The sequence below is a fragment of the Protomyctophum parallelum genome, assembly GCF_964188405.1.
Source record: "Protomyctophum parallelum genome assembly, chromosome: 20".
Lineage (NCBI taxonomy): Eukaryota > Metazoa > Chordata > Actinopteri > Myctophiformes > Myctophidae > Protomyctophum > Protomyctophum parallelum.
The window spans coordinates 13,575,876-13,602,179 of NC_139718.1; the positions used below are offsets into that span (position 1 = coordinate 13,575,876).

General features: G+C 47.1%; 2 protein-coding genes across 2 annotated transcripts; one reads left to right on the top strand and one right to left on the bottom strand.

Moving 5' to 3' along the window:
• Nucleotides 1-1,627: 1,627 nt before the first annotated feature.
• On the top strand, nt 1,628-17,266 carry LOC310877651 (dual E2 ubiquitin-conjugating enzyme/E3 ubiquitin-protein ligase BIRC6-like; the record flags this gene model as incomplete). Its single annotated transcript, XM_083791602.1, has 2 exons — nt 1,628-15,649; nt 17,249-17,266. 2 exons carry the CDS (start codon nt 1,628-1,630, stop codon nt 17,264-17,266), a joined length of 14,040 nt encoding a protein of 4,679 aa, XP_083647728.1.
• A 475-nt stretch (nt 17,267-17,741) lies between these two features.
• On the bottom strand, nt 17,742-23,133 carry cfap99 (cilia and flagella associated protein 99). The gene is made up of 14 exons (XM_083791603.1): nt 23,106-23,133; nt 22,898-22,992; nt 22,651-22,763; nt 22,338-22,521; nt 22,056-22,136; nt 21,872-21,940; nt 21,284-21,370; nt 20,860-20,948; nt 20,478-20,682; nt 20,237-20,378; nt 19,986-20,137; nt 18,518-18,723; nt 18,006-18,198; nt 17,742-17,864 (listed from the first exon to the last, which is right to left on the bottom strand). The coding sequence occupies exons 2-14, from the start codon at nt 22,973-22,975 to the stop codon at nt 17,787-17,789; spliced, it is 1,677 nt and encodes a 558-aa protein (XP_083647729.1). The 5' UTR covers nt 22,976-22,992; nt 23,106-23,133; the 3' UTR covers nt 17,742-17,786.
• Between the last annotated feature and the right edge of the window lie 3,171 nt (nt 23,134-26,304).

The following is a 26,304-nucleotide window of genomic DNA, read 5'->3' on the forward strand; positions in this document are numbered from 1 at the left end:
GCACCTTAACTTTGCTTCGAAAGGTGCTTTATAAATAAAATATTCTTATACTTATATATACTTATATATACCCGGTCGGGAGCGGATGATATCGCTACGTCATGCTGTAGTATTGTTTTGTAGTCATCAGGCAGGAACCATCAATCTGGAACTTCCTTTTCCATCAAACCGATTTTTCTCAATAAAAGCTGCAGTCTACGAGAGCTTTTATTGTTATTCTTCCGGTTTGAGGGAAAGGAAGTTCCAGATGATGGTTCCTGCCTGATGACTACAAAACAATACTACAACATGACGTAACAATATCATCCGCTCCAGACCGGTTCACACGGCAATGCCAAAAGCCGTGAACGGCAGGCGTCTCTTCCATGTTTTTAGACAGCTGGTGGGTGGAAATGAAGCTCCACCCACGCGGCAGAATGTTTCCGGGAGTGTTTCCGGGAATCTGGCCAACACAGCATTCTGTCGCGTGGGTGGAGCTTAAATTCCATCCAACAGCTGTCTAAAAACCAGAAAGAGACGCCTGCCACGAGCGGCTTTTGGCATCTTCGTGACTCCACTGTCTGGATACAGTGAGACAAGGCTTTCCTCCGAGGCAGAGCCATAGAGTAAAACAGAGTTACGACAACTTCTACATAGACTTCTATTGTAAGTATTACAAGTATTGAATGGGGACAACCGGAAGTTTGCGGAATGCTATGGGCTTGCGTGAGTACATGAACCACGTGACCAGACTGTTTTCTGCCCCCTCAATGTCATAACTCTGTCTTACACTATGGCTCTGAGTGGAAAGCCTGGTGACGTGAGGTTATGGGAGTGGTTACATTCGTTCGATTTCTCACTTGGGCACTTCAGTTTATTTAGGCAGACAGCCACATATTGAGACTAAACTTGTGATGTATAGTATTAGTCACTATACAATACATCATAATTAAGTTTAGTCCTATGTGGCTGTCTAAATAAAAATTGTCTTAGTCATAAAGATTAAAGAGGTACTTCACCTGAATTGTAAAATAATAATTTAGACAGCATTTTCAACCTTAATTCATGACAGTTTGCTCCCGCCATATGTTTGATCAAACTTTGGCTCCATATGCAGCCACTATACAGTAATCACTTGCTCACTTGCTCCACAATGCAGGGTAATTAGTTACAGGTTGTGAGGTCTGGTCAGCTGTTGAACATACAAAACACATCTTACAAACTGCTTTTATTATTTAAATGGAAAATAAAACAGGCTCTTAGCATTGGACGAACTGCAACAGTGCCTGTGTAAATTGGTGTTGTTAGGCATGCTGGCTGTGTTGTGTGTGATGTCAGGCCAACCAGCCTTATCAGCATATATAAAGATTGAAGATGAGCATATGATTTGTATTTGTCAAAGAAAGACAAATATAGATAGATTAAAGAACCAGGAAGACTAGCTTTACTAGCTTGTTACTAGTCTGATGCCGAAACCTGGAATCTTTGATTAATTATTTGTAACCTGAAGAGTGAAGAGCTGTGGTGACGGGGCAGAGAAGCAGTGTCAGAAGACTGGTCAATTTGGTAGCCTTTAGGATTGATCAATATTACTTCCTGTGTTAACTGGGATCCCTAGGACAAGGGAAGGAAAGGAGGTAGAAAACGAATGGAAGCCAAGACCTTGTTGGGCTCCAGCTCATCCACCTCCTCAGACTGGACCGTACTGAGAGATGGTTACCTGTGTTGCGATGAGGAGGGTCTACAAAGCCTCTCTTATCACCCAGCCCTTAATGCTATCCTAGCCGTTACCAGCCGTGGCAGCATTAAAGTAATTGACGGCACGTCGGGGGCCATTCTCCAGACTTCATCAGCTTTAAATGCTAAAACCGGGGGGCGTGTCAAGTGTCAGTACTTGCCTGCAGTGGACAAGGTGCTTTTTGTGGATGACTATGCAGTGGGGTGCAGAAAGGACCTAAATGGCATCCTGTTGCTGGAAACTGCCCTACAGGCTCCTGTGACCAAGCCTGAGGACATGGTCCAGCTGGAGCTACCCATCACAGAGGCCCAGCAGATGTTGGTGGCTTGTCAGAAGATTGATGTGTCCAAAACCCAGGGATACGACCTTTTCATCACCCAACTCGAAGAAGGTCTGAAGAATATTTTGCACGAGACAGCAGCCAATTATAAAGTAGCCAAGTGGGTGGTGCTGACCTTCCATCTGCCTCACAACATGCTGAAGCCTGTAATTGGTGCCATTGTCACTGAGCTGAAGACCAATCAGAATGTAGCTGCCTTGTCTGTGGCCTCGTCCATTATGGACAGGCTCTCCTACCTCTTGCCCAGTACTAGACCAGAGCTGGGGTCTAGTACTAATTATATTGCAAATCTGCCATTGATGTACAGCGAGGCTAACAGGAGGGAGACATTAACGTCATGGCCTCATGCAAGCTATAGGTGGGCTCACCCCGATGCCATTGCCCAAGCAGGATTCTTCCAGTTACCAGTTACTTACCCAGGTGATGACAGAACGATGTGTTTCACATGCAATGTGTGTCTAGTCCAGTGGGATCCCACTGATGAGCCATTGTCTGAGCATGGGCATCATAACCCTAACTGTCCATTTGTGAAGGGTGAGCATACGCAGAATGTGCCACTGTCGGTGACAATGGCCACCAGCCCATCCCAGTTCCCCAGCAGCCCTGATGGCTCTGACAAGATCGTGTGCTATGGCTTCGGCAGCTGCCCCAACCTCCTGGCAGCCGCCACCAAGAGGGGCAACATCTGCATCTGGGACGTGTCCAAGGTGATGAAGGTGCACTGCAAGTTTGAGATCAACCAGTATGACCCGGCCATCCTGAGGCAGATGTGTGGCAACAAGCAGAGCCAGTCTGATCTCCCCAAACTAGAATCAGGCAGTGATGACCAATTGGAGTACCCAGACAGTAGACCCATGTCAGAGGCAATCACAGACCAGCCATCTTCCCAGCAGACCATGGAGGTAAGCCTGGGAGTGACTGCACTGAGTGTGCTGCAGAAGCCTGAGAATCTCCAATGGGAGGCAGTGGCCAGTGTGCTGGAAGATACAATCAAAGATAAGGTTTCTGAGAAACAAAACATTCCCTCCCCCTGCCTGCTGGCTGGAGGGCTGCTCAGCTACCGCTCAGCAACCACCAGCTCCTTACTGGCAGGAACACCGCCTCCTGCCCCAGCTTCAGACATCCTGGGCTCCCCCAGCTTAGCTCGGTCCCTACCTCCGAGCCCTTCCATCCAACCGGTCATGCACAGGACTTTGCCTGTGCTGTTGCTCTACAGTATCAAGACCAAACAACCAGACAACCAACTGGCAAATGCAACTGATAATCTCGGGAAATTGGACGGCTATATGAACGGCGATATGGACAGCCATTGGACTGCACTGAGTCAGGGTGGCCTCATGGCTCCCCCTCTTCCCCTCCCAGTCACCCCCTCTGCCCCTTCCTGCCCAACCTTGGTACAATGCTTGAAGCTGCCCAAACAGATCGAAGAAGAGAATCTGTATGTGGACTCTATCACTCCCTGTTGGGATGGAATTCATATTCTGGTGGGCCTACAGCCATGCAGCATTGAGTCCCTCAGCAGCATCAATCAAGTAGAGGCTCTCAACAATCTCAGCCACTTCTGCAGCCAGCCTAAAAGTGACTCCATACACTTTATGGCCAGTGGGGTGGAGGCCCACCAACTCCACCACGACCTGGGTGGCACCCCTCACCAGATGCTTTTAATCTCACCCCCAGCTAACCAACAGCAACAACAGAGGCCCCAGAGTGGTGCAAGCGGAGGGGGCTGCCTGGTTCTCTACAAGCTAAACTACTCGAAGCATATCCTCACCTTGGATGAGGAGCCTGTGAAGGTGAAGCACATCCAGGACTCAAATGATGCTATCACCTCTCTAATAGTGCTCCATCCAGATGTGCTAGATGGAAGCAAGAAGTTCACAGAGGTTCTACCCAGCCCCAAATACAACACCACCACCTTCGGGACTGGCATTGGCCCTGCAATATTGGGTGGGCCTGGAACAGTGACTGCAGCCACAACTAGAGCCACTGGCATGTCCAATTCCACCAAAGACGAGAGCAAGCAAATGGAGGTGGCAGGCCTTGGACAAGTAGTTATGACCACACAAGCAGGGGACATTTTGATCCTGGACCTGTCCACTTTCCTGGTCCTGGCTAAGGTGGAGGCACCCAAGAGGGAGGGGTCAGCAGAAGAGACGGACCCCTTTGTCTCCGTCACCTATTGTTCTGGGACCGACCGCCTTTGTGCATGCACAAAAGGCGGAGAACTTCATTTCTTTCAAATTGCAGGTATGTGTGATGATCTAGATGATGGTAACATGTTCATTGACGGACCCATGCCCTCTCCAGCTGGAGTGGAACTCCTGGTGGACCAAGAACTGAGCATGGAGAGCCTGATGTCACTGGTGGAGCTGACACGCTTCGAGACACTGACACCCTGCTTCTCTTCCGTTGTACCCACCTGCTGGGTGGAGGTGCAGCAAAAACAGATGCCCCGCCCCCAGGATCATCAGCACACTTGCACCTGGAGGCTCCAGAGTGATAGCTCAAGCTGGGATGAGCACGTGTTTGAGTTGATTCTACCCAAGGCCTGCATGGTGGGTCATGTGGATTTCAAGTTTGTTATGAACGCCAATGTCACCAACATTATTCCTAATATTCAGGTCACCTTGCTGAAGAATAAAGCCTGCAGGCTTAAAGTCCTGAGCACCACGGCAATGGACAAACATCTAGCATTACCACTGTCCCTCACTCCCAATGGGGAGAACAGACAATCTTTTCAGCATGACATCACAGACGACATGAACACGACAGGTTCCGGATTCTGCCCATTCTTGGAGGACCATAAGGAGGACATCCTGTGTGGTCCAGTATGGCTTGCCAGCGGCCTTGATCTCTCTGGACATGCAGGCATGCTCAGCCTCACCAGCCCCAAGCTCATTAAAGGAATGGCAGGGGGAAAGTATCGGTCCTTTCTGGTCCATATCAAGGCGGTGAGCAACAAAGGCATGGAAGAGGAGACTCTGCAGCCTGTAATGTCCCCGCCCAGCGCCAAGTCACACTCACTCTCCAACCTGCTGCAGAAGGAACAGGGCTCCATGGAGAAGGTCTCAACGTCTAAGGCTGAAACCCTGACACTGAAAAACGACAATTTGCATGGCTGTGACGTACTGCAAGAGGTGTCGATCACAGTCAGGTCATTCAAGAAGACATCCATATCCAAAGAAGGAGTCCAGCGCTGTGCCCTGTTGCAGTTCCCAGACTTCCATGAGAAGCTTATGAATGCGCTGTGTAAGCAGGCGGAGAAGGGCCCAAGCACAGAGCATGCCCAGAGCCTCATCCTTGACATTCTGTGCTGGCTGGCTGGCAGTCTGAGAGAAGGAAAGGAGGGCTTTCTGGCCAAAACTCAGAGAAGGCTGTCTGACATTGTGCGGGTGTGCTTCTTTGAGGCCGGTCGGAGTATAGCTCATAAATGTGCCCGCTTTCTTGCCCTTTGCATGAGCAATGCACAAGGGGACCAGAGTCAACAGGATTTCAGTATGGGACTACTGAAAGCTTTACTTGACAATATGCCTTACTTACCTGCGGCAGCAACAGGTGGATCAGTATTCTGGTATTTTGTGCTGCTGAACTACATTAAGGAGGAGGACCTGGCAGGCTGCAGCACAGCCTGTGCCTCCCTGCTTACCGCTGTGTCCCACCAGCTGCAGGACCGCCTCACTCCACTAGAGTCATTGTTGCAGACCAGATATGATCTGTATAGTTCTCCCTTTGACCCAGTGCTTTTTGACCTGGAGGTCAGTGGCTCCTCCTGTAAGAATGTCTTTAACAGCAACATTGGAGTCCAGTCTGACAATATCGACCTCTCTGACATCATCTCAGGGAACAGAAAGGTGAGCAGCTGTGCAGCAGCTGAGGGTAGCTTCACAGTCTTGACAGGCCTTCTGGAGGCAGAGCCTCTTCACTTCACGTGTATCTCTGCTAGTAATGGTACACGAGTGGAGCATGATGATGATGCCAGCATATCCACAGTGAGCACATTTGGCGTAATGCCTACAGAGGACGGTATATCGGCGGGTACGGTGGGTGAGGCTTCGATGGCACTGAGTTCAGCTTCCCAGGTAGTGCTTCAGTCGCTGTCCAATAACATGGAGTCTGCCGAGCAGCAACTCCAGGTGCTGCAGGAGAATCAACAGCTGCTGCATAAACTGGAGCAGCAGCAGAAGGCTAAGTTGGAGGTCAAGACCACCCCTTCTTGGCCTCCAACATATGTCAACCCCCTCATCTCTGCCATGATCTATCCTGCACCACAGAATGTCATCACGGCTATGCCCTCCTACATCTCCCCAGATGAGGCCTTAGACGATTTTGAGGACAGCCTCGGTCCTGGGTACCAACCACCAGGCCTCAATATGGTTGCACCTAAGAAAAAGAAAGCCAAACCGGACCCCATACAGAGTGGTCTGGAAGCTTCACACTTCCTTCAGCCTCCACATCAGTCCATCATCATTGAACGCACACGCCAGCGTGATCATCTGTCATCCCAGTTCTGCCGGTTTGTGACACTGGACTTTGGACGTCCTGTGCTGTTGACTGATGCTTTCATCCCCACCTGTGGGGACCTGGCATCTCTGTCTATAGACATATGGACACTAGGTGAGGAAGTGGACATTCGCAGACTGGTGGTAGCTACTGACATCAGCACCCACTCCCTCATTCTGCATGACCTCCTGCCTCCGCCGGTCTGCAGATTCATGAAGATTACTGTCATTGGACAGTATGCCAGCACTAATGCCCGGGCACAATATGGCAGAACTAATGCCCAGGTCAAGATCCCGTTGGGCTTCTACTATGGCCACACCTACATCTTTCCATGGGAGAGTGAGCTGAAGTTGATGCATGACCCACTTGTAGGAGAGAGTGAGGTGGCCAGCCAGCCAGATGCGGACCAAAACCTCGCCATGATGGTGAAACAACAAGAGGACATCCAGTGCAGGTATAACTTAGCGTGTCACCGGCTGGAAACGCTGCTTCAGAATATCAATGTGCCACCCCTTAACAGTGCCAACAATGCCCAGTATTTCCTGCGCAAAACTGCTAAGGTCATGGAAGAGGACCAGCGTGTCTTCTCTGCCTACCAGGATTGCATCCAGTTGAAGCTGCAACTTAACCTGGCCCACCATGCCATCCAGAGGGTTCGTGTGTCACTGGGTGCCAGACGCAAAACGCTTCCTGGCTCCGGAGCAATGACCACCACAGAGGCACAGGAGGAGCTGATCCATAATTCTTCCACCAAACAGTTGAGGACCATCATCCGCTACCTGCTGGACACGATGCTCAGCCTGATGCACACCAACAATGGCCACTTGGTACCCTCGGTACTCCAGAGCACCTTCCATGCTCAGGCCTGCGAGGAGCTCTTCAAGCACCTATGCATCAGTGGTACACCCCAAATCTGCCTGCCTGCGGGCCTGCTGCTGGTGCAGCTGTGTGGTGGAAATCGCTGGTGGGGCCAGTTCCTCTCCAATATTCTGCAGGAGCTGTACAACTCTGAACAGCAGAGCCTCTTTCCCCAAGACAGGGTGTTTAGGCTCCTGATCTGCATTGGGCAAAGATCCCTCAGCAACAGCAGTGTGTTAGAGTGCCAGCTCAGCCTCTTGGACAACCTGCTCTTTCCTTTACAGCAGCCTCTGACTGCCACCCAGCAGAAGACCGAAAGTGTGCTGGACATTCCCATGATCAGCTGGGTGGTGATCCTAGTGTCCAAACTGTTGGACTATGTGGCCAGTGTGGATGATGAGACTGCAGGTGCTAAAAAGCCCATTGGAAAGAAGGACAGAAACAGGACCTTCACAGGCAAACAGTGGAGTTTCATTAACAACAGCCTGCAGTCTAAGAACTCCAGCACATCAACCAATGGCAACAGTAGCCTGGACAGTACACTGGAATCAAAACTGAAAACTTCAGAGCAGATTGAGAGCCAGAGTAACAAAGGTTCTTCCTATAAATTCCCAGTGGAGCAGGCCACATCAAAGCACTTTAAAGATCTGATTCGTCTGCGGCATATGTCCGAATGTCCCCGCTTCACACTGGATATGGAGGGCACGATGGACAAAGAGGCCCCAAAACAGGAGCCTCTGCCCTTCACACTGGCCCGTGAGCACTGCATTTCCATTGTGCAGAAGCTGGCACTCTTCCTGCTTTCGATGGACTTCACATGCCACACCGACCTGCTGCTATTCGTCTGCAAGGTCCTAGCTAGGATAGCCAACTCCACCCAGCCCACCATCCACCTGTGTGAAGTGGTGTCGGAGGAACAGCTGGAGCGCCTGTTGCTCCTCCTGGTGGGGACAGACTTCAACCGGGTGGACATCTCCTGGGGAGGAGACTGGGCCCAACACTCACTCACCTGCATGCTGCAGGACATCCTGGCAGGTGAGCTGTTGTCAACAGGCTTCCTGGATGTGATGGACGAAGGGGCAGTAGGTGAAGGGATAGGGGAACCTTCCTCGTCAGGGTCCGGGACTCTGATGGAGACTGATGACAAAGATGACTCAGATAACTCACTAACCCAGCCTGCGCCCATTCCCCTGGTGGAACACATCGAAGAGGCCTCTGCACCCGATATCATCACAGATGCTCCACCTCTATCATCTTTGCTCACGCTAAACCAGGTCATCGAATATGATGATGCTTCTGGTACCACCTATATCGGAGGCTATCCAATCCCAGCCTATGACCCATTTAACAGCTTGGGCGGAGCCTATAGTCAGTTTATGCACCAATCTCACATGGATGCAGGATATGGGGGATACTGCCCAGGAAAGGTCATAGGAAAGGTTGATAGCACCAAGTCTGATACACAACTTCCCTTCGTCTCTGTGTCACAAGCATTGGATTCCCGCCTGGAAGTGGGGCTGGAACAGCAAGCAGAGTTGACACTCAAAATGATGGCTAATTTGCAGGCTGATTCCATCCTAAAAGCCCTCAGTTCAACCTCACTCATAGTGGCCCAGCCCTCCAATGGGACAGATGACTCCCTGCAGAGCGGGCTGCAAAAGGGAGCTTCTCCTGGCAGCAGCCTGATAATGGCGCAGGACTCTTCTATCCCCATTCTGAGTTCTTGCTTCAACAAGCTGTTCTCCATGCTTCAAGTTCACCATGTGCAGTTTGAGTCCCTGCTGCAGCTGTGGCTGAACCTTCACCTCAACCCCTGCAATGGTAATGAAGAGAGTGGTTCTGACATCTTGTTCAATGCCAGCCGAGTGCCCGCCATCCCACTCAACCAAGCATCCATCAGCAGCTTCCTTGCCGTGCTGGCTTGTGATCCCAACACTTCCCTGAAGACCTGGTGTCTGGTACTGCACTCACTCACCCTCATGACCAACATGCCAGCCTGTGGTCAGTTTTCAACACTTTCCACCAGCAACAGTCCTGATGGTCAAGAAAGCACAGCTCAACAGATGGTGTCTGACCCCACACTGGTCCATGTCCTAGTGCGCTTCCTCTCCGGCAGCAACCCCCATGGAAAGAGCCAACATAGCTCCCAGGTGGGACCCACAGCCACCCGGGCTATGCAGGAATTCCTCACCCGCCTACAGGTGAACCTGTCATCCACCTGCCCGCAGATGTTTAGCGAGTTCCTGCTGAAGCTCCTACACAGGATGTGCATTGTACAGGATTACAATGAGAGGGGTCCATTTCAGTCAGGCCAGGGTCCTCTGGATGCCCAGGTCAAGCTGCTGGAGCTCACCTTGGAGCAGAACTTCGAGGTGGTGTCAGTCAGAACTATCTCCTCCGTTATCGAGTCCATCATCTTCTTGGTGCACCACTACATTTTGTGCTCGGATAAGGTGGTGTCACTCAGCAGCTTGGAGAGCTTGGTAGACGCCCGCTCCTGCTTTGACGGCCTTGTCACCAACAACTTTGAGCCATGCAAAGCCAAGACTGTCTGCAGTGAGAACACACGTGACCAGCTGATGTTTAACCTACTCAAGCTGGTCACCATGCTGGTGCAGCTGCCCCTGTCCGGGGACAGGGAGTTAAGCGGGCGGTTGCCACCGGCTGTCAACAGTCCAGCTGACAGCAGCAAAGGTGTAGCTGGAGGGTCCACTACCAATCAAGGACCTCTGGCAGGTGTGGCTGACTTGGTCCTTGCCAATCAGCAGGTAATGAGTCAGATGCTTACAGCTCTCGGCCAGTGTAGCAGCAGTACCATGGCCATGATCATTGGAGCCAGTTGTCTCCAGCTGACCAAACATGAGAACTTCCATGGTGGTCTAGATGTCTCTGTGGGCGATGGCCTCTTTACCATCCTCACCACCCTCAGCAAGGCGGCCACCTCAGTCCAGGTCACACTGCAGCCCATCCTCACATACTTGGCCTGTGGCTACATGGGAAGACAGGGTTCTCTGTCTACCTGTCTGTTGTCTGAACCTCTGCTGTGGTTCATTCTCCAAGTGTTAGATACCAGCGAAGCTCTCAAGACCTTCCACGACATGGGTGGTGTCCAGTTGATTTGTAAAAACATGGTGACGAGCACACGGGCCATTGTGAACACATCATGCAGCATGGTGTCCACCATCATGAAGTTCCTGGATTATGCTCCAGGAAAGGCAACAGACAACAGCCTTAAAACCATAGGCAGGGAGCCTGACAACTCGGAGGGACTCCACAACTTTTCTCCATTAGGCACAATTACCTGCAGCAGCTCTACAGCCCAGCCAGCAGAGCTCCTGCTCGAGGCTACACCTCCTCTCCTTCAACGTGGTTACCAGTACTCAGCTCCATGGTACTACACCTTCCAGCCTGAAGAAACATGGGTTGACTTCACCATCCACCTTCCTGCCGCCATATTGCTGAAGGAGGTCCACATCCAACCTCTAGTCACCTGCCCTTCCTCTGTCTCTGTGGAGATTAGTGCAGATGGGGTTAATATGCTTCCCCTCTCAACGGCAGTTATAACCAGTGGCCTAACCTACATCAATATCCAGTTAATGAAGGCAGAGGTGGCTTCAGCCGTGTGTCTGAGGCTCCATCGGCCCCGTGATACCAGCACCCTGGGCCTGTCCCAGATCAAACTCCTGGGACTGACTGCGTTTGGGAGAACGTCCTCCGCCTCTGTCAATCCCTTCCTGCCTTCTGAGGACCAGGTCTCCAAATCAAGTATTGGCTGGCTGCACCTGCTTCACCACTGTCTGACTCATGTCAGTGACATGAAGGCCATGATGGCTAGTGCTGCAGCGCCCACCACCAACTTGCTGCAGACCTGTGCTGCCCTGCTGATGTCACCCTACTGTGGCATGCACTCATCGAAAATTGAGGTGGTGATTGTTGCGATAGGCCTGCAGTCCACCCCCATTGGGCTCAAGCTTATTGACATCCTGCTCAGGAACTGTTCTGCTTCCGGGACTGACCGTACTAATCTGAACAGTCCCATAATGTTTGGACGGCTCGATGGTCTCTCCTCAGATACCACCATAGACATTCTCTACCAGCTTGGTACTACCCAGGACCCTGGCACAAAAGTCAGGCTTCAGGCACTTCTACAGTGGGTCCATGACTCATCACGGGTGGCGGCCCGCAAACTGAGTGGTCCCATTGGCTACACAGGCCCTTGTTCAACCTCTCCTTCTTTAAAGGACTATGGCCTCCTCATGCCTTCACCCTCTCACCTCCACTGTGTTGCGGCCATCTTGTGGCACAGCTACGAGCTGCCTGTCAACTATGACCTCCCTGTGCTGCTGAATAGTGAGCTCTTTGAGCTGCTGTACAATTGGTCCATGTCACTGCCCCGCAACAAGGTGATGAAAAAGGCTTTAGATAGCCTCCTGTGTTCCATGTGCCACATCAACCCAAATAATTTCTCACTGCTTATGTCTTGGATGGGCATTGTGGCACCCAGTACCAGCCATTGCCAGGCCAAACAGCACCACCTCTCCATGAGAAATGATGGCAAGAAGCAGCGCTATGCCAACACCAATGTAGCCGCCTCTGCAGGACTCGCAGATGACTCGAAGCACGCAAGACCGCCAGTTAATTTGTCCGAGTCACAACTGGTGATGCTAGCAGCTACCTCTCAGTCCCCGGGAGCCATTAAGCAGCTATTAGACTCTGGCTTCCCCTCACTGCTGGTTCAGAGCTTGTACCAGCTCTGCTGTGGCCTCCTAGCCAGTGCTGACTTGCCTCTGCCTGCAGTTGCCACCTCCCAGGTTGAACAACAGCAACACCATCACCACTCTTCCTCTGCCATGTCCCTTCTGTCTGTAGAGCTGTCCATCCCAGTGCTTTGCTTCCTGACAGAAGTGGGGAACAATCACACCATGAGAGATTGGTTAGGGGGACCGGAAGTAAGCCCACTGTGGACAGCCTTGCTCTTCCTGCTGTGCCACTCCAGTGCCAGCACGGATACTAATTCAGCCAGAGAAGGTATGAGCTGCACTCGGGCAATGAGTGTGGCTGGAGCCACATGCTCGCTACCACCCCAGCCTCAACCTCTCGCGTCCTGCTACTCATTGGTGTCATCAGGCCAGGCTGGCAAACTCACCACTCAGCAGAGGACCTCTCTGGAGAACGCCACTGTGGAATTCTTCATGCAGTGCACCTCTTGCCACCCCAACAACCAGCGGCTTATGGCACAGCTGCTGTGTGAGATCTTCCAACCTTTGCCCCAGGGAGGGAATGTGCCCGTTTCTGGCAACATCTCGGGCTTCAGCCGCAAGCTTTTCTTGCAGCTCATGTTGAAGGACGAGAAAGTCACAGTTTTTGTCCAGTCTCCCTGTCCACTGTACAAAGGACGCATAAACTGCACAAGCCATGTGATTCAGCACCCTATGTATGGAGCAGGCCACAAGTACCGCACCCTCCACCTGCCCATCTCCACCACATTGGTAGAGGTCCTAGACCAGGTATCAGACACCCCAAGCATTACAGCCAAGCTGATTAATGAACAGAAAGAACCAAAGAAGATAAGCATGGGGGAAAAGGGTGAAAAAGAAACAAACATGAAAGCCCACAGTAGTTTCCAAGATGGCTCCAATGGTGTTGTGGCTTCAGGTTTACAGTCCCAGTCTAAGCATGTACTATCCACACTTACTAGACCACCATCTACGATGGGACAAGTCATGAAGAAGCAGTCTGTTTCTCAGATGACCACTTTGTCTGGTATTGTCCCAACTGCCAGAACCATAAGTGTGCCCGTCTTCCACCTCTACCACAAACTCCTTCCAGATCATCCTCTCCCAGTGGACATGACCTTGGCCCAGCTGCTGACCCTCTTGTACAACCGCAAGCTGCCACTGGGTTACCGATCAATTGACCTGACAGTCAAATTGGGCTCCAAGGTCATCTCCAACCCTGGCCTCTCTAAGACAGACTCCTTGAAGATATGCACAGAGAAAGTGGAGAACTGTGACATGCCGAGCAGTTGCCCCGAGAACAAACCCATGACACTGATCGACTGCCCAGACACAGCCATCGACAAGTCCCTGCTGGAGACTACCAGTCCAATTGAGTCACCACTGCAGGTGTTCGTCAGCATGGGTGGCCTGTCCCTCATTGCAGAGAGGCTTCCCATGGTCCACCCCGATACCATACCGCAGGGGAGTGCAGTATTCTCGCACTCACTAGCCGCCTTCAGTCTCTTCCTACGGCTACCCGGCTATGCTAAGGTACTATTGCTCAAGGAGAGGAAGCATGCCCAGTGCCTGCTGCGTCTGGTCCTGGGCATCACAGATGATGGAGAGGGGAATCACATCTTTAAGTCTCCATCAGCCAGTGTGCTGCCCACGCTGCCATTCCATGTGCTGCAGGAACTGTTAAGAAGCACTCCCCTTACCCCAGATGATGGTGTACTGCTGCGTCACAAGGCCCTTGAGATCGGTGCCATCAACTTCATCGTATCTAGCCTCTCGGCCCTCAGCCATCACACCCCTAACGTCCCAAATGCAAGAGCCAACATCTCTGAGCAGGTGTCCAATGGTTATGGGGTAGGCACCACCGAGGAGCAAAAGCTGTACTGGGCCAAGGGAACAGGCTTCAATTCTGGGTCCACAGAGTCTGTTTGGGACCAAGAGCAGTCTCTAACTAAACAACGTCTGGAAGAGGAGCATGTCATCTGCCTATTTCAGGTGCTGGCCAGTTACCTCAACCCAGCAGGCTTTGCAGATAGCCATGGTGGCGATGTCCCTATAGGGGAAAACAGGACACACAGCAGCTTGGCCTGGCCTTCGATGCTGCAGGAGGTGCTCAGCCAGTCCTGCCTCATTCCTGTTATGTTGTCCTACCTACGCAATGACTCTGTGATGGACATGGCTCGCCACGTGCCCCTGTATCAGATGTTGCTGGAGCTGCTGCGGGCCATCTGTACCTGCTCGGCTCTTGTGCCTCTACTGCTTCCCTTGTCCAGTGATCCTGTGCAGGAGGAAGAACAGGAGTGTTCAGAGGGACAGACTTCCATAAGCATGCTGTTGGCCAAGATGAAGACCTGCATAGACATGTACACCAACTGCCTTAGGTCAAAGAAAGACAAGAGCAAAGGTGTGGTGAAGACGGATATTTTAGATGCAGAGCCTGAGGGCTTGACACTGCTGGTGTCAGACATCCAGAGAACAGCTGAGATAGTTTGCACTGCCACCACCAGTCTACGGCAGGCCAACCAGGAAAAGGTGTCGATCCGACCCAAAACCCTGTTGAAACTACGCTCCCTGGCCGAGAAATATGTTTCTGCCATGAAGGAGCTCCAGTTCAACATGGTTGATATGGTATCGGAAGACGACGATGAGAAGTTGGTATTCCACATTAACTACCAATACAAGTCTGTGGTGAAGAATACCAGTGATGCAAACAGTGCTGCTCGTGCCCGCCGCCTGGCACAGGAGGCCGTCACCCTCTCCACCTCTCTGCCTCTCTCCTCCTCCTCTAGTGTGTTTATCCGATGTGACGATGAAAGGTTGGACATCATGAAGGTTCTCATCACAGGCCCAGCTGACTCTCCATACGCCAATGGCTGCTTTGAATTTGATGTGTTCTTTCCCCAGGATTATCCCAACTCCCCTCCACAGTTCAACTTGGAGACAACAGGGGGGCAAAGCGTGCGCTTCAACCCTAATCTGTATGAAAACGGAAAAGTATGTTTAAGTGTCCTCAACACTTGGTCCGGGAGACCAGAAGAGCAATGGAACCCACAGACCTCAAGCCTTCTACAGGTACTGGTGTCGTTGCAGTCTCTGATCTTGGTGCCTGAGCCTTTCTTCAATGAACCAGGTTATGAAGCCATACGTGGTACCCCCAGCGGCACTATGCAGTGCCGCCAGTATGACGCCAACATTTGGCAGGCCACTGTCAAATGGGCCATGCTGGAGCAGATTCTTAATCCCTCCCCATGTTTCAAAGAGGTGATACACAAGCACTTTTACCTGAAACGGGCAGAGATCATGGCACAGTGCAAGGAGTGGATTGCAGACATCCAGCAGTACAGTAGTGACAAGACCTTTGGCTACACTGTGTCTCGCCATGCTGCCGCACTCAAGAACCACACAGCCCAACTACGAGAAGAACTTATTAAGCTGCGCTGCCCTGAGGGTCTGGAGCCAAATGATGAGGAGTTCTCAGAGTTGAGCCAGTGCCAGCCACAGGTATTTGGTAGCCCTGATCAAAAACTTTGTATCGGACACTCTATTTCGATTGACAACCCTCCCTCAAGCCCCAGCCAGCAAAATGTGTCACCAATAGAAATAGATTTAGATTAGATAAAGCTTGCCCGGACGGCTAGGGTAGCGGTCCGGGCACCTAGGCTGCTGATTGCAGCCTTGACAGCGAGCCTGACGACCTTTGCTGCGTGTCACTCCCTTTCTCTCACTATTTCCTGTCAACCTACTGTGATCTATCAATAAAGGCAAAAAAGACCCCAAAAAATCATGATGTTCAGTAATATCAATCCCACACGGCTCACTATACTATAAGCAAGACTGAACAGTGTTTAGTGGATCTGAAATTATGATTCTACAAAAAAAATGAGAGATTTTCAGTGCACAAGAAATGTGACGCTGTTCAGCATAATGATTCACCAGATTAGCCACAGCCCAGACAGACAAGAACATAATTTTTTTTGTGGCAAGATACTTTTCAACCTGTTCATAGGCTATTTTTTCTACTTTTGAGATGGAGTTTAGAATAGAAATAGGGCGGTAGTTGCCGGGGTCTAATTTGCTCCCTTTCTTGTGCAGGGGGGTTACTTTGGCCAGTTTTACATTTTCGGGGACCTGTCCTTGTGTGATGGAGAGGTTTATTATGTGGGTGGTGATTGGAGCTATAGAAATGGCTGAGTCTCTGAGAAATTTGGAGGGAATATTGTCATGGCCAGTGGCCTTGTGGGGTTGAAGGGCACTCAGTTTCTTAAGTACCTCCTCAGTTGTTACCATTGCCAGTTTAAAATCATCTTTACAAATACCTAGGTTTTTGTAGAAGGTGGGAGGGCAGTTTGTTAACCAGCGTTGTTACATCAAGCTTGTCAGTGATGAGGGTGTTGTTTGATTTGATGTTTATGTTTTTAAACCTGGTTTTTAGTTTCTGACCGCAGCCTAGTTGGTTTTTTAGTAGCTTCCAGAGCTCCAGAGGAATTTTTTGTTTTCCTCTGCTTTATCATTGATAAAGTTACTTTTTGCGGATTTGGTCATGGTAGTTATAATGTTTCTTAGCTTGTTTCGTTGCATTTTTATGCCCAGTTGGGTTTGGAGATCACTGTCAAAGCGCTTGGCTGGCTTGGACTTGCATTTAAGAAGTTCAGAGCATTTTTTGTCTCTGGCTTTCATTGCAGGCAGTATGTCCGAATTCATCCATGGCTCCGAGCGGGTTTTGACCCTGATGGTTCTCAAAGGAGCCATGTTGTTTATTACTGATGTAAATTTGGTTTTGAAGCCAAGCCATGCTTCTTCGACTAGTGTGCTCCCGAGCTCATTGGACCAATCCAGATTCTCCAGTTCAAGGTTAAAGGCCTCGCTAGAGTAGGTTTTGAGGTCCCTAGATATGACTGTTTTGTGACAGCCAGACTTTAGTTTTAGTTTTTTGCGGTACAGAAAATCATCTTACACAAACTTACACAAACTAAGAGATAAAACAAAACAAGACACAAACAGCCATTCAGTTGAATAGCGAGCCAAGATGGTCTTAAAAAAATCAACAGGAGGGCTACTGCACTCCTGGTGAAAGCAGTGTTCATTCTTGCACTCTTCCAGGAAGCTCATCATCGTTAAAACTATTTTTTAATAGTTCATTTAAATACAGTTTTCAGTGTCCATTCCCAAATCATTCCCAACAGGAAGTTCCTGGCTGGGTAACTGCAGGTAGATTTTGGGTAGGTGGTGTCCCTCCCATCCTATCAGGGGGCACAGGTAGCTTGCGGTAAATTGAGAGTTGTCTACTCTAAATGTAATGTCGGGGCTAAAATGGGATGAAAACAATTCAGAGCTAAAATAAAATGACACCTGTGTGAAGTGAGGCGGTGGTTCAGGGGTAGAGTGGAGATCTCTATGTTTTTGGCCAGCAGTAGCGGGCCAAACTAAACGAAACATTCAAATGTCTCTAAACTCAGTCCTCTTTTGGAGAGGGAGAAATGCAACACATAGACATGGATAATCCAGGTAGCATCACTGGTGTTGCACTTGGTGGAAGATAGCAAAAATAGAACTGAGTTAGTTCTGATTGCCTCTCAGCCATTATAAAATACCCGGTAACCTCACCCCTCTTGTGGCTTATTGCTTTAGTCTATGTCTGTCAGTTGGGTGATTCTTTCTGGACTTGATGCTCCAACCTTTGCTCCAAGTCTTCCCAGCACTGCTTCTCCAGGGTTTTCTGGCATCATCACAGAAAAGTATAATAAGTGATGATTTGTTTAGCACTGACAATGATGTAAAATATGAGTAAAACGTGTTAAATATGTTACAGTCAAAACAACACAGTTACCAGTACATTTAAAAGTGCTTTGATGCTCACGTTTTTGTGTTGTGAATTTTTGACAGCATGTGCGTTCGCCTGCTCAGAGGATTTGACCTTGTTCCTCTCATTCTCCCTTTGTCTTTGACGTTCTTGCTGTTTCTCAGTCAACTTCGTCTGCAGGGCCTGCACTCTCTCATCCCCAGCCACTGCCTTCTGCTGCAGAGACAATCTTTCTTTCTTTTCCTCTTTCCTGCCAAGAGTCATTGATATCATGAATATATGTGTTCAGATATCTTTAGATGCATGGTGTGTGTGTGTGTGTGTGTGTGTGTGTGTGTGTGTGTGTGTGTGTGTGTGTGTGTGTGTGTGTGTGTGTGTGTGTGTGTGTGCGTGTGCGTGTGCGTGTGCGTGTGCGTGAGTGAGTGCGTGCGTGCGTGCGTGCTGTATCAGTTTGCAATTATAAGCGATGTTCAAAAATGTTCATTTGTCAAGGCCATAAAGTTTACAAGACTGCAAACCTCTGGATGCAGTGGACGGTCTATTTCACTTCATGTTTCTCTGAGACTGACCTGTGTGCTGCAGCATGGCTCAATGCTTTCCTGTGTAGGTCAATGGCATCCAACTGGTCCAACAGAAGCAGCTCCTTGTTGTGTTTCTCCTCCAGAATCCACTCGTGTCTCTTCTGCTGCTCATGTCGTTCTGCTTCCTTAAGGATTGCCAGCCGCTCTTTCAGCTCAGCCAGGGACATTTCTCCTAACAAGTCATGGCCTGCTGTCTACGACACGGGGATCAACATGCTCACATGGGTATGGTAAACAAAACAATAGCCGATCTACAAGTTCCTGTGTTGCTGGAGACATGTTCTGAGCTTGTAGATCGGGTATTTCTTCTATAAGTCATTCGACAAAATACTCATGGGTAGATTAATAAAAATAGGTTTAGCCAATTTCAACCTGCCGTCCCTAGCATATAGTCAAAAGTGTCTTTCAAAACATTTTCTGAAATTTTCAAAATGTCTAAATTAAAAAGTATTGTATTCAAATCTCTGGGCATCAAATATTGCACATGCCAACATATGGGGATCAAGGTTTTCAGGCAACAAAGCAGCCATCATATCTAGTTTTCAAAATACCGAAAGAAGCTCACAAATGAGTTGCTGGAGATGTGTTTTGAGTTTGTAGATCAACAATTTTCTCTATACGTCATACAACAAATTATATAGACTCCATCACATTGTTGCTACTACAACGCCTATGTTCAGTGTAGTCGTTCAATCGTTGTAGTAGGAACAAGCACACACATGAATAATTTTTAAATGTTTTAGTATAATAATAAGTCCTGACTCGCCTTTGGACAATATTGTCGCTAGCAGCACTGCATCAGTAGGCAAACTGCTGTGTGTTGTGCATGTGACAATGGGTAACAAATTGTATGTATAATTATGGAAACAAGCCAGGTAGTCACTCACACCACTCCATTGAATGGCTCATAATGGGAACCAAATGCAGCCTGGCTGGTATGCACATGCATTTGTCTGTACATGTGTGGCCACGTGAGTGCACCTACACAGACAGGCTACCTTTCATGCTTTGAACTTGAATATGTTCCTTTAAACTTTGATCAAATGCCTCAAAAATTTCCCAGTAGAGGGTGGCCCACTGCACATGTATGGTGGACGCGTAGTGGACTGACAGTCATACTGCGCATGTGTTAAACCCTGTCACGATAGGCAAGCTGTCAAAATAAAATAGACAAGGACTGACAGATACAGAGATCTTCATATATGGCAGATGCGTGCACGTGACCTCAGGGCGTCTTACTGGTATTACATACTGTATGTTTAATTATAATTATCATTATAATTATAAACTCTCCGCAATTATCCATTGCTAGTTGTCTACCCGGAAGTTAATGTTGTTGTTATTGTTTGTGACACCACAGTGATTTGGCCTTAAGAGTAGTTAACATATCCATGTGACACAGAAGTACTTCATCTCTAGCTATGACTGCAGATATATACTATTTTCCTCCACTCACCTCTGTGTCATCCAGAAACTTGTGTCTGATGAACGGAACAGATTCCATTGCATGGATCTCATGGATGATCTCAAACTTTCTGCTTAGCTCTACCTGCGCTTCCTCGAGGGCCTGGCGTAGGAGGTCTTGAATTTGTTCTGAGACTTCTTTAACTGTGACCATGACAAATGTTCAGGAGAATACAATACAAATCAGGGTGCTATAAACAAATTCAAACCCAAATTAATCATGTCCTGCATGTGGTGAGGTACCTATGCGTTGCTTGAACTCCTGCAACTTCACTTTGGCTGCCTTTGAATTCTTGTGTCCTTCTGTCACTTTTTGCACCAAGTCTCTCATTTCCTTTTCTTCTTGCAACCGCTTCTGAGCATATCTTTGCATCAACTGAGCAGTCTACAAGACAACAAAAACAAACCCAAGGATCGCTGAGATTTAGGTGTGCCAATGTGGTAATACATCATGAATCACTGATCATACTTTACATGGACAAACCTCTTCCTTTTTACGCTGCACGTTCTTGTGGTTGTGCTCCATAATGCGTGTTGGGGCCATGGCTGCCTCCTCATGACTGATGAGTCCCTCCAGGCGCCTGCGCTCAACCTGGGCAAAGGACTCCTGGAGGTCCCTGTCACGCATCTCCTTCTGCCACCGTAAGAAAGAGGAGGGCTCACCTTCCCCCTCCACCAGACGCTCCATTCTTTTAATACACACAACAAATACATTTCAGATCTACAAACACACAACACATCACGTTGCAATGCGTTGTTAACTCTTATGGATTGTTGATTTTTGGTTGACGAAATTTGGTGTATAGAACTGATTGGTTACTGCCAGTGAAAAGACCGCAAAGAGTGATACATGGATGTTACTGCACCTTTGAAGCTCCACCTCCACCTTGCGGTTATAAAGCGCTCCTTCTCTCAGGATAGCTGTGTTGTTAAGCTTCACCTGCCATGTGTTTGTCTGAAGGATCCAGAGAAACATGAAAAAGGAATTTGGTGATAATATTTAATAGTGATCAGGCCTGGAATTTGATCTTTTTAAGGGGCAAGGCCACTTGGCCTTTGGGTGTTGTTGTAAAACAATGATATAAGTCCACTGAAATAATGTATTGAATTTAAAGGTTATGGATTTAATATGTAGTCTGTGAAATAAATACATTATTGGTATTTACATTACCAATATTTGTACAAACTTATACACATCGGACTGATTTGAATTTCACAATCTCAACAAAACATGTTGTTTAGTGTCAACATATTGACAGAAATATTGAAAGTAAATGTAATTACCTCTACCTTGTGAGTGGCTGGAGCTCCAGAGGAATGAGTTGAATTGAATTTCAGCTTGGAATCTAAATCTTCCCTAATTTGGGAAATCACATTCTGCAACACAGGAATGTAAAGTATTGCTATATGCAGTATACTGCGATATATACAACCTCCCAGCATTTTTTTAGTAAGTAAAAAAAACAAATAAATATTCAGGTTTGTATTAAGTTCACCAAACGTAATGTTATTCAGTAATGATTCTTCCATTAAACTTAATGTAGCCTAATGGACATCTGATGTTTATAGAGCTATACATCATCTTAAAAAAAAGGATTGGATACTATATGTTGCAGGAATATATTTCTATTTAAAATTTTGAATGTATATGTATTGAATGTAAAATAATACATCGTCCTGTACATATAGAAAAATACAAAACACTTGATCAAATAAATCTAAGAACCATATGTGTGCCGTGTGCTTACATACAATAATTGGATTGGAATTTAGTAATCTGCTGCAATGAAAAACATCCAAAATGTAGTAGCTTCATAGCTAATCATAGCTACTACATAGCTTCAGTAGCTTCACATTGAGCATCTGAATAGTTCCTACCTTAGTGTGTTCTGACTTCTGTGGATTGGCGCATTTAAACTGTTTGATATTTACCTCATAGAGCATTTGCTTGGGAAGAAAACAGCAGAAATGTGTAACTCTTTATATGACACTTTAATTAATCAATTCTGTCAAATGTTGAGAGAAAGTCATAATGATGGTGTTAAGAAAAAGTGATAACTACCTCAGCCTTTTGACGGTTTATTTGTTTGATCTCCTCTACAGCTTTTATCTCCTTTGGAAGCCTGTAAGTGCTATTTGGCACCTAAAGAAACACAAAGCATTATGACACGTACCACAATACAATACAATTAATGTAACAACAGGCTGATTTATTCTCTTATGAAACTATAATTTATTCTATTATAGTGACACTATAAACTATTGACAACAGAAATTAAAATCTGAAAGATACACAGTAAAATCACACTTTACACTATATGATTTTAATGTAAACAAAACTGACTGGTTTGTGTTTTTTCTGTGATGGAACGGCCTCAGGTGCAAGAAGAGAGCGAGGTTTAGGTTTAGTAAGAGAGAACTCCTGTGGCTCTGTTGTCTTCTTGGTGGGATCTTTTTTGACCTGTGCCCCACCACGAGACATCTTGGCAGCAAGTTGATCTAAGAGAACGTCTATCTCAGGGCGCCATCTAATGGACAACAATGATAGACGTGTGCTTCAATTTACATCATCCCATTCTGTGGTATAGGTCTACTCTACCCACCGCTACCCAGAGTCCCAGACCTTTTTCAAATGTCATTGTAGGCCTACCACCTACCTCAGCAAAGGTGCAATCCAGTTTCTCTCCACATAGGCAGTATCATAGATCTGACTCCACTCTCCTCGTATCCATGTGGTTAGGTGTGTGACATTGAAGAAGAAAGTCAGGAACTGGAAACAAAGTCAGAGTGGCAGAGTAGCAGATCATGAATCATGATATGGATAGTGTATAGTATACCATAAGGCATGCAGTTCTGGCTTCTTTGCAATGCAACAGTACAAACAGAATAAATGCAGTTTCTCACGGTGTGCATCTTCTTGATGTCCAGAGATTTGATAATGTTACTAAAATGTGGAAATCCAAGTTCATCTCGCATGAACATGGCAAGGTAACAGATAACTGAAGAACAAGTAGCAACACAAACAAGCAGATATCAGTGTTGTTCAGGGTGAAAACCATAAGAAATTCCTAAATAGAATTTGTGTGATCAATTCTAGCAAAATTTCACTTACTGACAAACTGGTAACGATCAGCTCTGAATATGCACCTCCCATGTTCAGCATAGAAGATATTGATTACTATATCCAGTAACTTCTTGTACTCAACACAGCCACAGACAATGTAAAGTATGAACCTCTTATCCTCAGCTTCCACGTTCTAGGATAAAAGACCACATCAACATTTCTAAAGGTTTAGTCAGTCAGTGGGTGAGCCATTCATTATCCATGCATACTTTTGACCAACAACAACAAAACTGGTTCTAAATGTTCTCCTTTGACAAACAACATTGATTCTAAATGTTCTAATATGAGAAATAAGGTAAAATAAACATGAAATAAACATGGGGCGAGATATCCGTGCTTTGGGGCGAGATATCCACGCTGTGGGGCGAGATATCCACGGATATCCAAAGCCATGTATATCCACGGCTTCCTTAGTCAGACCTATAGAAGTGTCGGTAACACTTGCAGATAAGGTTCATGAAGTAATGATTAACTAATGCTTAACTAATACATTAGTTAAGCATTAGTTAAGCATTATTTCATCACAATTCATCATTATTTCATAATGACTTCATCATGAATTAACTGTATAGTTAGTTTATCATGATTCATGGCATTCATGATTTCATTTATAGATCAGATTTTTTCGCCCAAATCTATGCCCACGATGAGTGCTCAAAGGCGGGTAGGTTTAGTCAGCAGACTCGGTCTCAGGGTGCTGCCACACAAGTGTGTCACCCGGCAGTGATAGGCACTAGCCAATGGAACAGATGCAGCCTGCAGCCCATCCACAGGGCGGTTATTCACTTGTAGTTTTCTTCTTCACGGAGTCAAACGCCCCCTGGGAGGGAATTGTGAAGCCATGTCGCGGGATACAGGGAGATATCTTCTCATCATCATCATCATCATCATCATCATCATCCTTCTCCGTGGTAGTCTTGTGGTTAGGGTTCGGCCCTCTCACCGCCGCGGCCTGGGTTCCATTCCCGGTCAGGGAACACTGTTTTATGATGAATTCCTGTTCTGTTCTTTAACTATATAGAAGTGTCTATTTGTACGTCTTTAATGTTTTGATGAATTGAACAATGTGGACCCTGTTGTAAACAAGTGTAATGCTTAATTGCGTCGTCCACTCACAGTTAACAGTCTTTGTATTGAGTTTGTGCTTGAAATGTATTGTAATTCTGCAAACTGTTAATAAATATTTAAATCAATCAATCAAAAATCTCCTTCTCCTTCTTACCGCCGGGTGACACACTTCATTTTTATGCTTGTCGGCAGCTTACATCTGACGCGGAGGAGAGCGTCAGATGTAAGCTGGCCCGCGCAACCGAAACTGTCGGCTGCGCAAAATCTTTTTCCGCTCCTGTCTGGCTGGGGCTTGACGGCTTGTCTCTGGCGGTACAAGCCCCGCCCATACGAATGCAAGCGCACGCACGCGCACGCGCGCACACACACACACACACACACACACACACACACACACGTTTTTATGGTATTATTATTTTCATGTCTACCTTTAGCCCCATATGTGCCCTCTCCCTACGCTCATTCTGTAGGGAGAGGGCACATATGGGGCTAGTCTACCTTCATGGCCTGTGAGGCATCTTCTAAGAAGTCATCCAAACACTGCTTGCCAGCGCTGAATTGTCCAAGCAGCAATGTAGCTTCCTTGACGAGGGATCCATGATTTGATGCCATTTTGCCAAGCAAAAAACCTGTAGGCCTAATGTTTATTGTTGTTACGCTAACAACAATAAACATTAGGAATGGAAACATTACAAAATCAAATAAGAACAATAACATATAAAAACCGAGATAATACGTTAATAATAAGTAATAAAACTCACTCACGTGGAGACAGTGGAGATTTCCTTCGAGATAACAACTCCTGTCTTGGCAAAAAAATCGCTAACACAAGCTACAGCTACTTGATTGAATGTCTGTCTCGGACTGTTCACTGTTGCCATGTACAGTGTCAGCTGTTACTAAGTAACGGACGCGCGTAAACAGAAATGCACCCCCCCCCCCCCCTCACACACGCACACACACACACACACACACACACACACACACACACACACACACACGTGACCACCATGCGTTCTAAAGATATCTGAACACATATATTCATGATATATAAGGCAGAAGACTTAAGATGGACATTTCACTTTCAAAACAACTTGTAATTTTATCATCTACTCAGTCTTAGTGAACACCACAGACAGTTTTTAAGTTGCCCCGTCCATTGTAACTTCAAACTCCCTTGTAACCTGCATGCATGAGTGATTCATCAAAAACGCCCATCATTTTTGGTGAATGATAGGCCTATACTGTCCTTCTAATACGTGAGTCATTTACTGTATATATATATATATATATATATATATATATATATATATATATATATATATGCTTTAGTCTCCCTGGCTGTGCAGGTCGGAGTCCTCATTCTTTTCCAAAAACAATTATTAAAAATAAATGAAAACAATGACAAAAACACACCTCATGTATTATTATGTATGTGTTGTTGATGAATCAATCATGGTTAAAATGGAGTTTGAAGTTATAATGGTTTGTATAGGAAGGTGGCGGGGCATCTAAAATTTATATCAAATAGGCCTACCGGGCGATATCTACATACTGAATCAAGCAACTTAAAAACTGTCTGGGGTGTTCGCATAAGACTAGACGATAAAATGACCAAAAGCTTTTTTGAAAGTGAAATATCCCTTTAATACTAAAGTCACTACATGAAAAATGTATTGCCTGCCTGGTCCTTGATGGCCCTGCTTTAGGCTTCATAAACAGGAGGGAGAACATCTCCAGAGAGAGAGAGAGAGAGAGAGAGAGAGAGAGAGAGAGAGAGAGAAAAAAGACAATTGAGTAAAATTATCACATTGCATTATCTTCTGTCTATAATAAAATGTGTCAATCTATCCAAGAGTGTATGGATTGTTGTAGGAGGCTAGGAGCCAGTTGAATTGTTTCTGTAGCTCAGGCCACAAGAGTGCAGTATACTTTAAGGTTCTGTTTTACATGGTGACAGTCAGGCTGCTGCCTACTACTAAACTGTTTTGCAAATATTCAACTTATTCCTGTAATGGGAACATCACACAAAGAATAACTGATATAGTTCATTTTAAATACAGATACTCACTGAATCCAAAATGCTGCATGGCCTTGAATACCTGCTTCATAAGATTAC

What these genes read in the sequence shown, in the direction of transcription:
- cfap99 (XM_083791603.1), bottom strand. Translation starts at nt 22,975, where the DNA reads ATGTTCATGCGAGATGAACTTGGATTTCCACATTTTAGTAACATTATC. An exon ending in CACAGAAAAAACACAAACCA is followed by an intron (nt 22,137 to 22,337) that starts GTCAGTTTTGTT and finishes GTGTTTCTTTAG; the next exon opens with GTGCCAAATAGCACTTACAG. An exon ending in TAAACCGTCAAAAGGCTGAG is followed by an intron (nt 21,941 to 22,055) that starts GTAGTTATCACT and finishes TTTCTTCCCAAG; the next exon opens with CAAATGCTCTATGAGGTAAA.